Source organism: Felis catus, chromosome E3 (assembly GCF_018350175.1).
Source record: "Felis catus isolate Fca126 chromosome E3, F.catus_Fca126_mat1.0, whole genome shotgun sequence".
In the NCBI taxonomy this organism is placed as follows: Eukaryota; Metazoa; Chordata; class Mammalia; order Carnivora; family Felidae; genus Felis; species Felis catus.
The window spans coordinates 22268926-22290253 of NC_058383.1; the positions used below are offsets into that span (position 1 = coordinate 22268926).

Here is a 21328-nt window from a genome sequence, read left to right on the forward strand (position 1 = left end):
GGTGGCGGGGGGGGGGGGCATCCTGGAGAGGATGAAGGGTTCAGAGAAAAGCAGAAGAGACAGAGAAGAGAGAATGAGGCCGCCACATGAGACTTCTCTGTCCTAACGCAATGAGAAGCCACGAATCAGTTTTTAAAAGAAAGAGAACGGATTAGATTTCCATTCTGATCTTGACCTGCAAGATCCCGGACAGCAGACCTCAAGCCTGGATTTCAGGAGCCACGGGAGATGAGGAAACCTTCAGATCTTTCACAAGCACCTGGCCTCTGGACACGATGGGACTTCTGAAGAGCATGTGACATTCAGAGAACATGGCAAAGTGTCCTGGGCTGGTGAGTAGAAGGTCCTGACACTGAACGCGCCTCTACAGTCTGCAGGTAAGATGATTTGGCCCTAGCTCTGCTGGGAAGGGCTCTCTCCTCTCTGATCTACCTGGCTGAGGTCAGGCAGGAGGGCCTGGAGACCCAAGCACAAAACCAGAAGGGTGCTTGAGAGAAAGGAGGGACATCTGGGCACCCAGGACCCTCCACACTGGGTCAATGCACCCATCTCCCAGCTGCTGTGAGTGTTGGCCATTAAAGGCTCACCGGTGCCCCTGTGTCCAGATAATCACCCTCAGCCACACAGAAGCCACCTAGCTTGGGAGGACACCACCCTCCCACCTCTGACCCCAGCAGCCTGCAGCAAAGACTGACCATCCAGTAAGCTCAGGCTGCCAAAACAGAACACCACAGACTAGGTGACTTAATCAACAAAAACTTAAGGGGCGCCTGGGTGGCTCAGTCGGTTAGGCATCTGACTTCATCTTGGGTCATGATCTCACAGTTCATGGGTTCGAGCCCCACGTCAGGCTCTGTGCTGACAGCTCAGAGCCTGGAGCCTACTTCAGATTCTGTGTTTCTCTCTCTCTCTCTCTCTCTCTCTCTCTCTTCCCCTCCCCCATTCACACTCTGTCTCTCTCAAAAAGTGAATAAACATTTTTTAAAAATTAAACAACAACAACGAACATTTATTCCTCAGAGTCCTGGAAGCAGGGAAGTCAAATCACAGGTGCACACCACTTCAGCTCCTGGTGAGAGCCCTCTTCCTGGCTTGTAGACAGCCACCTTGTCGTTGTGCTCTCACATGGTGGAGAGAGGGAAATCTATTTCTCTTCCTCTTCTTAAGCCACTAGTCTCATCAGAGAGCCTCACCATTATGATTGCGGCAACTCCTAATTATCTCCTAAAGACCCCATCTCCAAATACTATTCCACTGGGTTAGAGCTTCAACATATGAAGGGCGGGGGAGGGCAATGCAGTCCACGGTGGACTGACCCTCATAGGCCACCTCCCTTGCCTCAGGGAGGGAGGATCAGGCTGACGCTAGTGTTCAATGGAGACCATTCTCTTGCTTAGCTTTTCCTGCTCTGTCCTCACTCTTCTCCTGTGAGCAGCCCCAATAAATCATCTGAACAAAAATCTCCATCTCGTCTCTATTTTTAGAGAACTCTGAAAACTGACAGCTGATAAATCAATGCTATCAGAACCCTGGGCATGCAGATATCCTGCCCCTGACTTTAAAGGAGCCAACTTCCCTCCTTTCTCCTTGTTATGGGTTGAATTATGTCCCCTCCACCCAAGATATATTCATGTCCCAAGCCCAGTACTTGTGAATGTGACCTTACTTGGAAATAAGGGCTTTGTGAATGTAATTAAGATGAGGTCATGCTAGATTAGAGGAGCTATAATCCAATGACTAGTGTCCTTATAAGAAGAGGAACCTTGGACACAGAGACACCCAGGGAAGAATGCCATGTGATGATGAAGGCAGAGACCGGAATGATGTACCTACAAGCCAAAGAACATCGAAGATTGATAGCAACTACTAGGAGCTAAGAGTGAAGAATGGAACAGACTCTCCCTCAGAGTTCTCCAGAAGAAACCAAGTCTGCTGACACTTTGATCTCACACTCCTGGCCTTGGAACAGCTAGAGAATAAACTCCTGCTGTTGCAAGCCACCCAGTTTGTGGCACTTCAGGACAGCAGCTCTAGGAAATTATATACCCTTGGTTCATAGGCATATAGTGGGACTGCCAGGGAATCATCAGCTTGTGATCAAGATACACCCAAGCAGATCTGCAAATAAAGGGGAAGACTTTGACCTTGAATTTGAAGGGATGCTATATTGTACCACATCAGAAAAAGACTCTCCAAGAAATGCTCCTAAGAGGTAACCTAGCAAAACCACAAAGGAAATACATGGGGGTGGGGGGGAGAACCAAACTAAAAAGCAACCCAGTATATTGTACTAGAGAGTCCACCAGACCTAGATGATAAAGTGCCTTTCTAAGCCTATTTCCTGATGAGTAGAATGATACTACTGCTCAGCTCATTAGAGTTACTAAAAAAATGTAAACAAGATAATGCCTGTAAGTGCTCTGCACAGTGACTGACACATTAGAAACAATTCCAAAGTTAGCTATTGCTTTATTATTGCCGTCATTACTAATGGTGTATGTTCCTGGAAGCCTAACTTCTCCTCTAAATTATCTTCATTCATAAAATGAGCATAGTAGATATTTCACAACGGTGTTGTGGGGATTAAAGAGATAACGTGAAAGGCTTTTTTACTGAAATATAGGTGGCATATAAATGCTATGTACGTTTGTATATAATGTGTTGATTTGACACATTTATATATTGTGATATGATTATTGCCAGAGCGTCAGCTAACACCTCTATCACATCACATAATTATCATTTCCTTTTTTTTTTTTTTTTTTTTTTGGTGGGAACCATGGATGGACTTTGAGGGCATTATACTAAGTCAGGTCATGTGTACGATGGGTTCCATAAATGTTGGCTGCCCCCAATAACATTATCTGAGCCGGCGTAGTTCCTAGAGAATGACACTAGAGGGCAGGAGGGTCTCATTTTTGCCCAACCCCAGCGCCAGGAAGCTAGGAAAACCCTCTTCTCCAGAACCAGCATGCTTCTCCCCCCGGGTTCCTCCAAACATCCCTATGGCAAGAAATCAGCCACTTGCCTTCCTTTTAAAGGAAAAAGCAACTCAATGGAATGCATGTTTCTAAAGAGCTCACTGGGTATCATGAACCTCAGTTTAAAACAGGGATGTAGTTTACAGGGATATTTTTACATGGTTTAAGTAAAGCCCTTCCCTGCACAGAGAGACTGAACCAATCAATCTGGGGCCTCAGAAGCAGACCCAATTTTTGCAAAATCAGTCCCTTCTGTGATCAGTTTCCTAAGTTACCAACTCATAAAACCTTGTTTGTACGGATTAGTTATAAAGTCTACAATTTGTGTCACAAGGCTTTGAGAGAGAATTCCTCCAAAGTTTTAGTCCTGTTCTTGTGTGCGTTTTACTGTAGCTTTATGGCTCAGTATTTACCAGTTCCGCACAGCTGCATTTCCGTTTTGCTGGAGCTCCGCATGTCAGGGCCAATTATTTCTTGAATGTTCTATTCCAGGAGCAACAGATGCCCTGCTCCTGTCTTCCCCTAGTCCCCCCTGCACCTCCCCAACCGGCTGTATTCTCCCTCTTTCTTAGTATGGATATTTCAGAAGTGCAAAAAGTACAGGGAATAATAGAACGGGGACCAGCGCAGCCACCGTCAGGTTTAGGAAAGAAATATTTCAAATACGTGGAACGCCCCCAGCGATGCACACTGCATCCCTCCTCCTGCCCAAGTTGTCACAGTCTCAAATTGGGTGTTTGTCACCAAGACTATTTTCCCCACTGGGAAAGTCTGCGGAAGCACGAAGCATTCCTTCTTGGCTACCTTAAAGGAACAGAACTGGACACTCCACAGACAAGGAACGGGGGTGGGAAAGGGAGAGGGAGAGAAGGGGAGTGGGGACTTCCCCGAGCTCCAGCCAGCCCATCGGCTGAGAGTGGGAAGGGGGAGGGGTACACTTTCTAAGGATGCCTGCAGCGGGGAGGGACTGTGATGGGGGGTGGGGGGAGGAGGGAGGCAGGGTCACGCAGTCCCCTTCCCGCCCCTGGCACTGCCCATCCCTCCACCAGCTTCCCCTCCCCCAAAATACAGACGGGACCCGCGGAGCTGGCGCCGGAGCGCCAGCGCCACCTACCGACGACGATGAGGACTTCCCTCTCGATGTGCGCCTGGATGTAGATGCGGCCTCGGCGCTCAGTGTGGTCTGTGCCGCACAGGCTGGGGACGTTCATCACGCAACGCTTGTGCACGTTCATCATGCAGGCTGCGAGGGCACAGAGGGGCGCGGCTCAGGCTGGACCCCTCCCGTCCAGTCTCTTTAGAAGGGCTCCTCCAACCCCTTCCACCCCCGGGCCCTGCCGGACAGAGGAGGTGGGACTTGTCTGTCCTCTCTGAGCCTGAGCCCACACCCTGCATGCCTCCAACGGCTCTGAAGCCAGCATCACTAACTTCAATGCCGCTACATCTGGGGGTGAGAGGTTCATTACTGAGCAACAGACAACTGGTACACCAGCCCACCCATGACTTGGGAGGCTCCAAACCACGAGGAGGCAGCCCAGCCACCAGAGGCCGCCACTGAGCAAATGTACTTACTGTCACATTTCATCCCCTGGTGGATGAGTCCATACAGCAGTGACCCGCAGTGGTCACAAAACGTGGGGCTGGAGTATGTGTGGATCTTAAACTTGTGTTTGCTCCGGGGGTCCTAAGGCCAAGAGAAACAAACAAGAGAGACCAGTGTCAGCGCGGCATGCCAAGGACTCACACGGCATCGAGTATCAGAGGAGAACTCGCTGAGAACTGCACCTGGCCCCCAGCGTTCCTCACACCTGTTAGGACCATCACCAGAGTTCTGCTCAGACGTGCATTTAATAAAGAGCTGTTGAACGAGTGGACGACTAGAACAGCAGGTGGTCCCACAGCAGCCCCAGTACATTTGCTGGGCTTCAAGTCCTCCAATCGAGAGCCTCACCCACTGACTCCTGCCTGAAGCGAGGCCTGCAGGGACAGCAGACAGTTAACAGTTAACCGGGTCCCCTTGATTCTGTTTCTTCCCCCTTTATCCTCTGCGCAAGCTTTGGGAACTTTTAGAGTGATCTAAAACCCAAGTCTGAGCATAAAACCCCCCTGCTTAAAGGCCATTTGTTAATACGTCATCACCTACAGAACAGAGTTCAACGTCCAGTGAAGAGTCTGCAGGTTGTGGCAGAGACTGCTAGTTTTTCCAACAATAGCCATTCTTTAATAACAGAACCCTTGAGTCTGAGCAGACAGTGTGGCCACCCAATTAGAGACCGCATTTCCCAGCCTCCCGGGAAGCTTTGGTATGGCTGTGTGATGAAGTTCTGGCCAGTGGGATAGGTGTGCCTTTAAAAGAATGTGTACACGCCTCTCTGGCCCCTTTCCTCCTTTCCTCTGAAGGAGGAACTGGAACCAAATACCTCAGACCCGAACCTGGAGCCATGTGTTGAAAGAATAAAGCTACACTACTGGCCTTGGACTTCGTCCCATTGGGCAGACACCTCAGAGAAAACCTACCTTCTGTCTTGTTTAAGTCACTGTATTTGGGGGATATTTGTTACAGCAGCTTATTCGGTTCCCTAACAAGCATGCCCTTCACAACCTGGCAGTGCGGTACGGTGGTTAAAGGTACAGATTTTGGAGCATAAACTAGCTGGGTTCTTCTCAGCAGTATGACTTTGGGCAAGTGACTTAACCACTTTGTGTTTCCGTTTCCTTGTCTATAAAGTGGAGGTAACGATAATGCTATAAGCTTGTTAGACCACTGGGAAGAATAAAGGCATTCATCTGTGCACAGACCTTCGAACCAGCTGGCACGCTGTAAGCAGTACACGCTCTTGTATTATTATCCCTACATCTCCCTTATGATCCCACCTGTGTCCCCAAATACACACTCTGCTCTCGGTTACACAGGACTCGTTCATATCCCTCTGGCTCGCACGGTGTCTGTCTCCCTCGAGAGTGGCTCTTCCATCACTGCACTCGCTACAAAGCTCCTTCTTCTCTTCCCCCAAAGCCAGGGGGAAAGCTACTTTCCCCGTGAAACAGTGTACCACAGAGGTTGAGAACGTGGACCCTGGGTTCCCAGCCAGGGCTCATCAGACACAGCAGCCTTTGGTATATGCCACCCATCTCTTCCCTCATTCCTTCTGCTCGCCATGAGTTTACAGGTGCAGGTGCCTTCTTAAAACTGATATTCTCGCGGGGCGCCTGGGTGGCTCAGTCGGTTAAGCGTCCGACTTCGGCTTAGGTCATGATCTCATGGTTCGTGGGTTCGAGCTCCATGTCAGGCCCTGTGCTGACAACTAGGAGACTGGACCCTGCTTCGGATTCTGCCTCCCTCTCTCTCTGCCCCTTGCCCACTCACTCTCTCTCTCGCTCTCAAAAATAAACATTAAAAATTTTTAAAAACTGATATTCTTGCGACAGACAGAAAATAGACAGACACAATGAGTAGATGTTATTTTATGTGCTATTCAAGTGATGAGTGTTTTTCCCAAAAGACTCTTTAGATAAACTGTACTGAATTCTAGCGTATGTAAAAAAGGTGAATTTTTCCTGCATGAAAACAATACCTTAATAAGGCTGACTAAAAACATCTTCAGTCACTGAAGGCTTTGGGGGCATTCACCTTAGAGCTGAGAAATGCTTGCCTCAAACGCTCCAGGGAAACACCTGTTCATGACCAGGGTTGGCCTGTAGAGGGAGCTCAGGGCTTTCCCTCACTCCCCGCTCGCCTCGAAGCAGAACAGATCTGGTTGGTCAGATTCCAAGACACTGATTGGCCCGGCCTCAGTGGGCGGAGCTTGCACACGTGTGGAAAGGTGCACCTGTCCTCGTTCTCTTTCTGTCTCCTAGCTCTCTCAGCTCCCAGGAGACGGGTGGGTTCAGATCCCGTGGTCCAGCCCCGAGAGGGTTGGGAGTGAGTGGCCTGGGGCAAGTTCTCTCTCTCTTCTTGGCTCTTGTGCTCTCTTCGGGTTCCCTGATATGTTGACCTTATAGAAGCCAAGAATTCCTGTTGATTACGGTTTCGATTTCCCGAGGCCTCCCTAGTATAGAAAAAAGGGATCTCCGAGGGCCACAAGAGGTCGACCTTGAGATTTGGGATAAAATCCCAAATAGTAATAAATGGCCTCCTTGCTGGGTTTCGCTTTCCTCCATGTATACATCTTAGAGTATCTTGGGGCGGGGAGAAGGTTTTGAGCATTTCTGACTAGGTATCCCCAAGAACCTTCTCCGTCCCTTCATGTCTCTCCAACAACAAGAGATGCCAAGTGGCACAAAGAATGGGAAGGGAAATGAAACATTTACCGAGAGCTGCCCCTGTGCCAAGCGGATGCTGGATGTCTCACGTGCACTTTCTCCAGCCTTCAAGCTATTCCATTTGGAAGGTGCGATTCGTTTCCACCTTAGCGCCAGTAAAATGGGCCCAGACTAGAGAGTGAGATTTTCCCCAAGGTCACTCAGCTGGCCCACCGCAGCGTGGGGATTCACACCAGGGTCTGCCTGGCTCTGAAGGCGGGATGCACTAAGCTTCTCTCCCTGCTCCCCAACTTCATTAATGCCCCACTGTTCCGGTCCAGCTACAATAGCACCTCCTTCCTTCACTCATTCCCCCAGCAAGTGACTCCTGGGAGCCAGGGTGGTCCCAAGCATCGGGATACAACTGTGAGCAAGGAGACAGAATGCCTGCTCTCGCTGAATTCACACTCTAATGGCAGAAAGAAACCAAAAACAAAACGAGACAAAACAAAAACCCCACACCCTGCCCTCCCAGATCTTCCCCATCAGAGCACTTAACCACTGTGTTGCAACTGCATGTTTAATCCCATGTCTCCAATGCTTAGCTGCAAGCAACACGAGGGAATTTTGCTCCGGGGCATATATTGTACTTGGCATACAGAAGGTGCTCACTAATCATGAGTGAGAGTTAGCATCTACTGAGCATTTACTCATGCCAGGAACTATTTTGCAGGGACTGACCAGGCATTAACTCATGTAGTCCACATAGCATCCCTGTGAAGTAGGTACTTCACCCATTTCACAGATGAGGGCCGAGGGGTGCAGTGACTTGCCCAGAGACCCCCCCCCCCCGGCCTTGGCAGCACAACACCTTGCAAAGTGGCTGGCACCTAGTAAGAAGTTCGTGAGCTGTGGTGGCAGCTGCAGGGTTCCATTCACCCCTGCTAACCACTGACAGCCCCTGAGCAATGCCCGTGCTGTTTCAGAAAATGGCTTGGGGAGTACCATGCAAGACCGATTAGAGCCAGACAGGAGAAAGGAAGGCCAATTAGACAAGCTTCAGGGACAAGTTTGTATATTTAGAGGCTGTGGAGGCTCCTCCAACCTTGCTCCCAGCCCCGGCTTTCAGGAGGGCTCACAGTTATAAGTACCAGCTCCACCCACCCACCGCCCCATCCCTCAGACCACCCAGACCAATCAGGTCATCCCCTGACCGCTGCTGTCCTCCACCCTTCTGCCACCTGGGAGAGCTTGGGATAAAGCCACAGTCCCACAGCTGTGGGACTCCACGACCCACAAGGAAAATCTCTCAGGGTGCCCGTCCACGCCTGCTCATGTCCAGCACCATCTCTGAGATGGGTGGGTTTGCACTTTGAGACATCCTACTCCCCCAGACACAGGTGACTGGCGCAGAGGTAGGCGCTTGGCTCAAATGACTCACACGTTTAGTGAGTGGAACACAGGCAGGCCAGGGGTCATGCAGCTTGGGGGATGAGGGGGGCATTTTTTTTTACAGTGGGCTCCAAGGAACAGAGAGGAACAAAGACAAAAGGCCGCATGACCCAAGGGAAGGCGCTCCTGGTTCCCGTCCCTCAGGGGCCTGGCATCCTGTCCTCCAATTCCATCTGACTCTCCTGGGTCCTCTGTGCTTACGCCAATCCAAGTAGGCATCTGTAACCTGCAGCCAGTGATGAGCATCGAGATATTTCTAATCACTTTGGCTCAGGTACTGCCCACTGGCCAATCAGAAGGAAGAGCAGGTTCAGCAGTGCTGGGAGTTAACTCTGGTTGCTGGATCATAGAGAGGTGGTGGGGAGCTGGCAGGGGAAGAAATGGGGGAGAGGTAGAAGGAGAAGGCTCAGAGGGCCTGGCAGTTATTTCCCAACCAGTTTTAAAGTATTTCACGATTATCAAAACTGGTACAGTAATGTCAGTGCAACAGGTTAAACATCAGCCTGGCCTTTGAACAAAATGCATTCCCTTCCTAGCCTCGGAGGCTGTGGCCATTGACCAGCTCTGGGATGAGCCTGGGGATCCACGTAGCCTCAAAGTCAGAACTTTCCCTATGGTCTTGTTTAGATCCCATCCAAAGAGCCCTCCCCCATCTTTCTAGTCGGATCCCCCCATCCCAGGCCCCACAGACTGGGTCCCCTCCAGTCCATGCACAGCCTATTCCTATCCCTGGCCTCGGTCCTCCTTGATGCTCAGAGGTTACAATCTGGAGCCCATGGGCCATTATCAACTTTGCAAACAAGCTATATTTGCTTCATATGGTGCTTCTTAAAAATTCAAGTTAATTGACTACATTTACAAATCACGAAATGTCAGATAAAAATGTAAACCTCTGGCCCTTTTTGAAAAACCCCAACTTACAGCAACAATGGACACACATTCCCAGGGGCTGAGCAGGGGTTGCCCCCCTCGCATAGGGATAAGCCTTCCAGTTTTCCACAGTCCCTGCCATTCTCCATTGTCTTACACCATGCCTGCTTCACTCATTTCCCCCCACCCTGCCTGGTCCCTGTAGGAATTTCGGTTTCTGACCTCTCTTAGAGCCCCCCACCCTCTCTACCTACAGTCCACTGGCTGGGAACCTACCACGTGTCAACATGTCCCCTAAACTCCTGAATGAGTTCATCTGGCTCAGTGCCAAATGCTTTCAGAAATAGGTTTGAAACTACTGTATCCTCATCCCAGTACCAGCCGTTGATTTCCAGGGACCCCGGTCATCTCTCCCACTCTGGGAGTCACGTCTCCACAAAGACCCTGGTATGATTCCTCTCCACGCTAGTTCGTGTGGTTGGGGTTCCTTCACGCTTCCTACTAGGCGAGCTTGGATTTCTGAGTTTCCTACCACTTCTGATCCTGCTCGCAGAGATTGCTCAATCACAAGAACAAAATGACAACGAGCTCTTGTGACTCTTACTGCCCCCACGAATCGAACACAGACTCTCTGCCTAGCACTGTGCCAACTGTTCTGTATCACATCATTAAATCTTCAGAATGGCCAATGGGGGAAGAGCTGTTATGACCCTGGTATTCCAGATGCACCCACTGAGGCTTAGGGAAGGAACTTGTTCAAGGTCACAAAGCAAGAGAGTGGGAGAGTCACGACTGGAATCCAAGTTTGCCAGGTTCCAGAGCTACGGGCAGTGGAGTTGGGAATACCTGCCTATCACCTGTCTGCCTCCCTGCTCCTCGGTGTCCCCAGAGGGTCTCCCACCTGACAGGGGTTACAGGTGACGGCAACCTTCATCTCACGCAAACGCAGCACTGGCCAGTGACAGGCCGCTTGCGGTTCCTCACCGCCACCCCCCAACCCCCAGGACCAGAGGACAGGCAGATCTCAGCTCAGCATCTTTGGTTCATCGCCTGACTCCAGGCACAAGCAGCTAAGGAGGAAGGAAGCACAGATCAGAAACCAAAAGGGAAAAAAAAATGTTTAAACATCTAAGTCACAGCCCAAAATAGCCTTTCTCGGTCTGAATGGGCTGTGTGGCTTTGTTCGCAGGTGGGCCGAAATTTGGCGGAGCTGGGGCAAAGCTGCAGGAATCAGGAGACTGGATTGAAGCGTAGAGGCCAACAAAACACACACCAACATCAGTCAGACGAGGAATAAAAGCAGCCTGGACATGTACAGGCTACAAAAGCCCCTGAGGGCACATTTCCCAGGAGGCAGCCGGGCAAGGTGAAATCGAAGATGGTGTGGAAATGCCAGCTGAACAGAGGGAAGGTTCCAAACAGGGGCTCTGGGGTTAACTGTGTGACCTCCGGCAAGTGACTTCACCTCTCTGAGTCTCTGGTTCTTGTGCACAAAGTGGAGATATAAAAACAGTACCCACTTCATGGACTGGCTTCATGGATCGGCTCCCCAGCACAGGGCCCCCTGCACACAGGAAGGGCAAGCTCTTGCTTCCAATGTCCCAAAGAGAAAAAATCATCGCGGGGACACTTTCCGAGACTTCAGTCCTGAGCCTCTGCACATCCACATGCTACGTATAATATGTACTTGGCATTTTTCTTGAACTCAGCAGGCCTTTCACTTAAATAAGCCTATTTTAAAATAAAACTGTTTACAGAGTGTGAACGTGTGGGATTGATGTGCAAATTATGTTTTTTTCTAATACACCTTAAAGTGAAGGAACCAACTCCCCAAATAAAATTGTAACATGTGCGTCCCAACAGCGTCCATTGAGAGGCGGCAGAGACACAGATACATATATTCTTAGTGGGCAAGCCCACTGCCATTCGGCATTATCTATCAAAAGTACAAATGTTTCAAACTGAGGGTAGATGGGGGGTGGGAGGGAGGGGAGGGTGGGTGATGCCTTCCTTGAGGAAGGCACCTTTTGGGAGGAGCACTGGGTGTTGTATGGAAACCAATCTGACAACAAATTTCATATTTAAAAAAAAAAAAGTACAAATGTTTCTTCCCTGGTGACCCAACTGCCCTACTCTGGGAATTTATCCTGGAGCTAAACCCAAATACATAGGAAATAATATGTATATGTGGCTGTTCCCTGCAGCGTTATTTATAACAGCAAAATACTGTACATAAGCCAAGTGTTACAGGCAGGGAGCGGCTTAAATAAATCATAGCGTAGCTACACGGTGATATGCTGCTCAGGTGTCAGAAGAATGAGTTTTCTGCGCTAAGAGGGAAAAACCTTAAGGGCATATATGTTTATTATTTTTATTTTTTATTTTATATTTTATTTATTACTATTAATATTTATTTATTTATTTATTTATTTATTTATTTATTTATTTATCTATTTATTTTTGAGAGAGAGAGAGAGAGAGACAAGTCAGGGAGGGGCACACAGAGAGAGGGAGGCACAGAATCTGAAGCAGGTTCCAGGCTCTGCACGGTCAGTGAAGAGCCCAACCCCGGGCCCGAACTCAAGGGCTGTGAGATCTTGACCTGAACCAAAGTCAGATGCTTAACCAACTGAGCCACCCAGGTGCCCCTTAAGGATATATTTTAAAGTGAAACTTAAAAAAAAAAAAAAAAGCAAAAAACAAAAAAACCAAGATGCAGAGGAGTGTAGGCTGCATGCTACCATGAAGAAGAGTATCTATATTCCAAGTTACTCACGGCTACATAAAAATACACTGTAACAGAAGCTAATAGAAGTGTTTGTCTATAGAAGCAGGAAGAAAACAAAATGTACAGAGAGTAAGACTTCTCCAAAGTGTTTGGGCACCTGGGTGGCTCAGCAGGTTAAGCAACCAACCGACTTTGGCTCAAGCCATAATCTCTTGGTTCTTGAGTTTGAGTCCCGCATCAGGCTCTTTGCTGTCAGCGTTGGAGCCTGCTTCCAATCCTCTGCCGCCCCTCCTCCTCTCTTTGCCCCTGCCCTGCTCGTTCTCTCTCAAAATAAACTTTCAAAAAAGATATGGAAAAAAAAGGGCATTTAAGTGTTTATCTGAGCGCCACAGAAACCTCACAGCAGGTACCCCAAATTGCAAACAAAATACCAAAGCTTCCTAAGAGACCAAGAAGCGCGGAAACCTTCACGGGGACTGTGTGGACTGAGGTTTTGGGAACATGAAATGTGGATCATGTGAGAACCTGTAATGACACACACGCACTGCGGTCAAAGGCGGGGGGATTATAATTTGGTGAAGATCTCTCATTTTGTTCCTGGGAAGAAAGTCAACAGAGCCGATAACGCTGTGTAAATGTTCCTGCCCCGGTGACGGTGACTCGGTTTGCTCAAGCGTCTGATAAGCCCTGCCTTCTTCCAGCCACCACCCCTTTGCAAATAAGTAATTGTTCGATCGCAAGGCCAAGCTTCTGTTGTGTAAACTGGGGTAGAATTTTAAATATGATTTGCTGCATTAAGAGCTGCACTGGGGTCAATGTCAATACCAGGGGTTAATTAACAGCCACGTTCAAACCTAACGCTGGGCTCTGGAAGTTAGGAGCTTTTTGATGCAGGGGCAAGTTCTTTAACCCCTTTTAAGTGTTCACTCCTCCATCTGAAAATGGGGTAACAATTATATCTAATTCCCAAGTTAATGAGAGTTCAGTGAATGAATGCATGGAAACTGCCTAGTAGTCTCGTGTGGAAATAAACATTTAATCCGTGTTCACTGTTATCATGAGTTTTCTGTCCATACCCTTTGTCTGTATTTAAATTCAAATCTGTTTCTTTCTAAATGACTTGTAACACATTTCCCATATAATTATTAGGGATATGAATCATTCACCTACAATACACGCAGTAAATATTTTTGCAGTTTTTCATCTGCCTTTTAATTTTGTTTCCCCTTTTTCAACATATAATAAGGCGTGTATGTGTGTGTGTGTTTAAATAAAGTGCCAATTTTTCCCTTTTCTTTGTAGTCTGTGTCTCTGCTGTTATATTTAGAAAGTCCTTCCCAGTACGATATTTTCTTCAATGTCCTACAGTTTCACTTTCTGCACTGAAATCCTTACTTCTCTTGGAATTCATCTTAGCAGGAGATCGGAGAAAAGACCTTCATTTCTCCCCCTGAATGTTTAGCCAGTTGTAACAACCGTAGGGGGATGTATCTTCTCCCTGCTGACTTCTATCACACACTCGTTTCTCGTGTGTATCCTTTGTTCACTTCTACATTTTCTCTTGTGTTCCACTGATTTCTCTCTAGTCCTGCCTCAGTACCACACTACTTTAATATATCATAGGTTTACAATATCTGAGCCTCTAAACGCATGCATTTTATACCCACCTACCCCGACCCCAACATTACTGTCCACTTTGAAAATCTTCATGGTTATTCTCACGCACATAGTTTTCCAGATTGTATTGGACAGGCCCATCTCTGCCAACCCTACCTATTTTATTGTCCTTCTAGAAAAATCCCCACCTACAGCACCAGCTCAGTGGAGAGTAGAGCATCTGACCTTGGGCTTCCAGCCAGTGCTGAGTGGACCAAGGTCTGGTCAGTGGCGTGCAGTTTACGAAGGAAGAACTGGACCGATTAGAACTGGACCGATCAGAATTTACAACAAGGAACAGTGCAGTCTTGGGAGCTGGAGCAGAGCTAAGGGGATGCGTGGGTGTCTGATGCCGAGTCAGGGCTGGCGGGCGACAAGGAGAGAGGGAGAGACGGACAGAGAGAATGAATTCACATGTAATTTGAGTCTTTTATGTCCTTCCAGAAAACTTGTCTGTTTAAACTCTACTTAGTTGCCACCAATGTTAAGCTAGTCTTCCTTTCCAGGGTTTACATTTTATTTCAACAAATGATCTCAGTGCATTAGTTAAGTCGGTGGTTTTCAACCTGATTACGCCAACCACTGTGGCATGCATGCAATTTTTTTTTTTTTAGGGATGTTATTTCCAGGCCTCTGGGTGGGACTCACAGCAATGGGGAGCCACGTTTTTCTGGGGGTGTTGCATCGCTTGGAGTCACACAGAACACTGGTCAGAAGCTCAGAACTAGAGACATTGGCCCATCTCTGCTGATGGCAGCCACGGACTAGACATGCATCCTGACCACACTCTCCAAGTGGGACATACAGTCTGCTGGTCCCCACGGTCTCCACTCGCTGCTGGCTGGCCCCAGCTGGCATCTGAGTAACTCCTGCTGGATCCCAGCCCCAACTAGGATAACCGAGGAGGTCCATTTGAAATAGCAGCCTCATCCATTCATTGAGTCTTGGAGAGAAATATAGACCCGACCAGCCCTTGGGTGCAAGTGGGAGTCCTCAATCTCACAGCGAACAGGGAGCTGCCTTCCTTCTTCTGGAAGGCTGTGTGCACTTATAAGCCGGCTCCAACTCTAAGTGGCTTCAGGACATCAAGCACTGGACCCGCAGATTCAGCTCCAAGCTGGTTCCTGAGTCAGCAGAGAGTAGGAGAAGCCCCATCCTTTCCAGAAGGTGATGCCGAGAGTCTGTGAGGTGCCTCCCAGCCTGGAAAAGGACTCAGTTCACCGGGAACAGATGGTTTCATAGGATATTTAAAAGATGAGGCTTCAGGTCAGGTTGCCTAGACTGAAGAGCCAGTTCCACATCTTCCTGGCCATGTCCCTTGGCCACGTTGCTTAAAAGCTCCACACTTCATATTAACTGGTGATAACAGCGGCATTTATTTCCTGGGAATGTTATGGGGTGTGCTTTACTGAAAACCTTTAAAACAGCTCCCCAACAGAGAGAGGGCACTCAATAAATACCAGCTGTTATTATTAATCATTAATGATTGCTGGCCAGGGCATCCCTAGGTCTACTGAGTTACAACTTTTTCCAATAATCCCCACTTGCATTCCCCCCTCTAGAACTTCGGTCTTGATTTCCCGCACCAATTCCCTCCACTAAAGCAACGAGCTATTCATTCATTCATCCATTTATTCGCCCAATATCTGTTGAGTGTATCAGGTGCTGGATGAGCAGAAGCAGACACAGGGTCTGCCCTCGTGGGCCCCAGCCTAGTTCGGAGGAGACCATAAAGAAAGAAGCACAGGGGCGCCTGGGTGGCGCAGTCGGTTAAGCGTCCGACTTCAGCCAGGTCACGATCTCGCGGCCCGGGAGCTCGAGCCCCGCGTCAGGCTCTGGGCTGATGGCTCAGAGCCTGGAGCCTGTTTCCGATTCTGTGTCTCCCTCTCTCTCTGCCCCTCCCCCGTTCATGCTCTGTCTCTCTCTGTCCCAAAAATAAATAAAGGTTGAAAAAAAAAAATTAAAAAAAAAAAAAAAGAAAGAAAGAAGCACAAACAAATGGTAGGCTTCCGACCGCTGCAGAGAAGCCTGGAGTGCTTAGACAGTTTTCGGAGGGCTTCAGCTGGGCAGACAGGTCTGGGAGGTTTCCCTGACAAGTGACATGTGAGCTAAGATCTGAAGGATGGGGGGCAAAATCTGGACAGAAGGCACCAGGCTGGGGCTCTGCCCCAACCCCAGGGGGAGCTACTTCACTGCATGGGGTCCTGGCTCAACCCAGGTAGATTTGGCTGACATCACCCCATTGCCACCAGCCTGGCTTCAAGCTCTGCCTCAGCCCCTATTCCCTGTCCCCAGCTCGGACCCCTCAGCTATGACATAGATCCTAGCCCCCGTGGGAGGGAATTTAGTAGAGAGCTCATGAGTCAGACTCTAAAGCCAGAGAGTCTGACCTCAGTCCCAGCTTTGTTACTTCACAGCCATGCGGCCTCAAGCAAGTTACTTACGTTATATGAGCCTTGATTTTCCCACCTGCAAAATGGAGCCCAAAGCTGTCATGTGGAGAGACACTATAGCAGAATAGCACGCACTACAAGGTCAGGCTGCCTAGGATTGAATCCCAACTCAATGACTTCCTAGCTGTGTGACTTTAGGCAGGTTACCTAACCTCTCTGTGCTTCAGTGTCTTCTTTAAAGTAGAAATAATGATAGTAGCTCTGCATGCTCATGAGAAGCTAATGAGCAAATATCTGTAAAAGAGTGCTCAGTAAATACTATGTAAGTGCCTGTTGAATACAGTAAATAAACATTCCCGCCTTCTAGGTTTGTGAGGAGTCATGAAACCATGATTATACGTCGTGCTTTAGCCCAGTGACTAACAGGTAGTCCAGACCCCATAAATGTTAACTTAAAAAGAAAACTACATCTGTGACCTTGGGCAAGCCACCCCATGCTCTGGTCTCAGTTCCCCCTTCAGAAAACAATGGGGTTAACAGAGCACTCCCCAGGGCCCATCAAGTTCTAACAACCACCTATGCAGGCTCTTCACAGAGTCTGCCCCGCCTCTTCCTGTGTGGGTTGTTATGTGAATTCACTGCTCAGAGCGGACGACAGAGGTCTTTCAGGGGCCAGTCACCCTGCCACAAATCACACCCCAGCATTATATATAAACCCTCCAACACCCACAAGGTACGCACACACATCCTCGCCCCTCACCGCCCCCCCTCCCCCAACGGTGCTATCAGCCCACAAAGGCAGGAGCACCCCTCTGTCCCTGCTGAGTGAGGGTCGCCCCAAAGCAAGACCGGAACACAGGGTTTTACTCAACTTGCAAAGATGCTGTCAGTTCGATTTCTAGGTGTAGAGCACGGTGCCAGCTTTCTGACAGCTCCCTCTGCCACAGGGGCCCTCGGCGTACCCACGCCTGCCTTTCAGAGGGGCAGAAAGAACCTTCATGCAGAAGGACATGAGGGACGCTGCTAAAGCCAGTGCCTGGCGGGCCGCCATCAGCACCTGGGACTCTGGACACCACAAGACCATGGAGGGTCTTGTCCTAATGATCCTAATCACTAGCAATGAGGATCCTAAGCCATTAGGTCCACAGAGACAAGAAGCCTGAGGAAGATGAGTTCTGTGCACGCTGGCCCTTCACCCTTGACCAAGAACGTCCCTGAGACACCACTCTGCTCCACAGAAAATTCTGGAAGCTATCATGTGCCTGACACTGCACTACGTGTGTGGTGATCAAACAGCAGGTGCTGACCTCACCTCCAGGGATTCATAGATTCCAGTGGGGGATTATAATTATAGCGGAACCTTGAACAATGTGGGTGGTTAGGGGCACTGACCACACCCACGCAGTTGAAAATCCACATGTAACTTCTGACTCCCCAAACACTTAACTACAAGTAGCCTCTGACCAAAAGCCTTACTGATAACATAGTTGATTAACACGCAGTGTGTATGTTATGTGTATTATATACCATATTATAATCAAGTAAGCTAGAGAAAAGAGAATGTTATTAAGAAAGTCATAAGGAAGAGAAAATATCTACACCACCGAATCGCAAAAAATCATGCAGTTCAAACTCACGTTGCTCAAGGCTCAGCGGTATGCGAGTAACAGCTAACATACACCAGGCACTATGCCAAGAACTTTGCATATAATTCATGCACCTGACCCTCACTGATCATGTGAAGTAAGTTTATTTTTCTCCCCATTTCACTAGGGAGAAAAGTGAGGCACAGAGAAGTTAAGTCACTGGCCCAAGGTCACACGGCTAGTGATTTGGATGCAGGATCTGGGCTTTTTGTCACTGTGTAAGTTAGTGGAAAGTGGCCCTGTGATGTGTGACAGTGGTACTCGCAGAGTGAAAAACAGGAAGAACAGACCTGGTCAGGGAGGTCAGGGAGGGCTTCCCTGAGGAAGTGATGCTTGAGCCGTGGTCTGGAGGGTGAGTTTTGAGTCAACCGGGGTTCTTAACCCTGGACGCACATTAAAGTCAATCAGGAGGCTTTGAATCAAGCAGGGATTCTGACTCACTTGTCTGGAATGGGCCCAGGCACTGGTATTGGGTTATACAGCTTCGCAGAGGATTCAGATGTGCAACCAGGATGGGGCCTCCCTGAACTCCGGGGCAGAAGAGAGAGACGAGCTCAGCACAGGGAGCCCCAAGTGCAACCACCTGGTGTGGGAGAGCAGGGAGGACCGGAGGCTGCAAGGAGGAAGCTCGGTGGGGAGGAAGGATGTGGTCAAGGAAGGGCTGGAGGGGTGACAGGGCCTTCTGAGCAGGGCGACCCTATTATAATCTCTCTTCCAAAGGGGGCTCGGTAAGAATGACAGGAATGCCAGGGGCACAAACCCTTTGGGATTCCAGTGCAACGTAACAACCAGGTCTGTCTCCAGGAAAGCGTGGCAAAGGAGGATGTGTGAAAACCTTGCCTGTCAGCCACGTCAGAGCGTCGGCTTTGTCCCAAGAACAGTGGGAAGCCACTGACGTGTTTCCAGCAAGGATGATGACAGGATCGTATCTGGTTTGGGGAAAGATGACTCCACTGTAATGTGGAGGTGACAGGCTGGTGAGAACAGAGAGGAGTCAGGGAATCGAACAAGGGGCTAATGGTCCAGGGAGGGCGAATGGAGCCTGGATCGGGCCCTGTCTCTGGGGATGGAGAGAAGTGGGTGGCCATGTATTGTGGTGGGAAGAGCAGGCTTGGGAGCCAGACCACGCTCAAACTCAGACTCGGCTGCTTATTAGTCATGTGACCCAGCAAATCAGCTAACTTCTCTGTAGGTTGGGCGTAGAAAGAGGATCTTTCTCATGGGGTGAGGCTTCAATGAGTTGGTGCATGTAAATCACTTAGAACAGCACCTGGCATATGATAGGCATTATATAAATGTTAGCTATAATTACTGTTCAGAAGGTACAACAGGAGCTGGCAATGGAGAGAGTATGAGGGTAGGGAAAGGCTGGGGACACAGAAGAAGAAGCAGCCCTAAGAATGGAGCCTTGCTCAGTAGGATGCTGGAGAGCCACGGCTGAAGGGTGAAGAGGACGAAAGACAGAAGGTTGCATGACGAAGGGCTGAGATGCAGAATGAAGGAGGAGAGCCCGGGCCGGAAGGCCAAGATTGAAAGCAAAAACAGGTCCAAGATTCTGAGTCAAGCACTTACATAATATGCCAGGCGCTGTGTTAAGCTTTTTGCATACATTACCTCATTTAATACTCATGAAGTAGGTATATTATCATCCTCATCTTGAAAATGTAGAAGCAGGGGCACAGAGAGAGTGAGTAAGTTATCTGAAGTCACAGAGCTACTAAGTAGAAAGCTGAGCTTTGAACCCAGGCAGACCAGCTCTAGAGCCCATACTCTTTATGTCCAAGACCATAAACCTGACTCTGAACATTTCACTCTGCCCTCACTCCCAAACTACCACTACAAATATAAAAAAAAAAAAAAAAGTTTAAAAATAGGAGAATCCATTTCAGCCCAGAAATCAGGTAGAGGTGCCAAGCAGAAGCCAAAATCTCTTCAAATGTTTTTCAGTATATGAAAAAGGTGAGGCTTGAAGTGGCCTGCCTCTCCCAAGCCTAAAGAATTAGAGTCACAAGGCCTGATGATGGGGTGGGTGGTGGACCAAACACAGCAAGCCAAGGTGAGTCCTTGAAGGCGCCTGAGCAGCAGCAGGCACCTGATAATTCTGCAGAATGATGACTGACCGTCACCCTCTCAAAGCCTTCAGGGGAAGCAAGTGGCTGCCAGAGCCAACGGCAGAGGCCGGTGGACGTGGAGAGTGCTGACAACAGCAGAGGGCGCTGTAGCAGCTGTTTCCCCGACCAGGGCTGGCTCTCCCGTTCCAGCAAGGGGTGTGCCCCAGCCCATTTAAAACTCAACCGTGCCACAGCCAGGGTAAAGGGACCTGGGCATACTTCTAAGGTTCTCCGCCTTGGAATGTTGCGCCCTCCCTACTCCCCCAAAGAAGGCTGATTTGACTAAATCCACATTCTCTCTTCTCCCTTTTTTTAAAAAAGTCTATTTATTCTGAGGGAGAGAGACAGAGAGCATGAGGGAGGGGCAGAAAGAGAGGGAGAGAGAGAGAATCCCAAGCAGGCTCCACGCTGTCAGCAAGGAGCTCGATGTGGGACTTGAACTCATGAACCTCATGACCTGAGCCGAAATCAAGAGTCACATGCTTAACCGACGGAGCCACCCAGGCGCCCCCCATCTCTTCTCCCTTTATAAGAAGGGTGGGGGAGACCTTCCACTGACAGTTCCCACCTATCAACGTAGAGCTTACTCACTGGTGGTGTCCAGAAGGATCCCAGTCCAAAAATGTGCTTAAAAACCACCACAGCTATGGGCCCCTGGGTGGCTCAGTCGGCTAAGTGTCCGACTTCGACTCAGGTCACAATCTCTCTGTTCCTGAGTTCGAGCCCCGCGTCCGACTCTGTGCTGACAGCTCGGAGTCTGAAGCCTGCTTTGGATTCTGTGTCTCCCTCTCTCTGCCCCTCCCCCGCTCATGTTCTGGCTCTGTTTCTCTCAAAAATAAATACACATTAAAAAATTTTTAAAAACACCACCGTTGTGGGGCGCCTGGGTGGCGCAGTTGGTTAAGCGTCCGACTTCAGCCAGGTCACGATCTCGCGGTCCGTGAGTTCAAGCCCCGCGTCAGGCTCTGGGCTGATGGCTCTGAGCCTGGAGCCTATTTCCGATTCTGTGTCTCCCTCTCTCTCTGCCCCTCCCCCGTTCATGCTCTGTCTCTCTCTGTCCCAAAAATAAATAAACGTTGAAAAAAAAATTAAAAAAAAAAAACCACCACCGTTGTAATTCTCAGATTTTTGTTGTCAACATCAAAATTTAGGAGATTCAGACTTCTCTTGAAAAATGAAACAATCTGGATCTAGGTCCTTTAAAGAGCAGGAATTTTTTTATAAAATGGAGCTGGGTAGTGGCTTCTCC

The 21328-nt window shown here is 49.0% G+C and overlaps 1 protein-coding gene across 3 annotated transcripts in view; it reads right to left on the reverse strand.

Annotated features, from left to right (window-relative positions):
• PRKCB (protein kinase C beta) overlaps window positions 1–21328 on the reverse strand; it is a 334566-nt gene that overhangs the window by 161243 nt on the left and 151995 nt on the right. For all 3 annotated transcript variants that reach the window (XM_023246795.2, XM_023246794.2, XM_019820790.3), the window contains 2 exons: window positions 4554–4665; window positions 4096–4224 (listed from right to left, as the gene is read on the reverse strand). In XM_023246795.2, the coding sequence (XP_023102563.1) occupies window positions 4096–4224; window positions 4554–4665 (241 nt within the window). The remainder of the gene's footprint in view (window positions 1–4095; window positions 4225–4553; window positions 4666–21328) is intronic.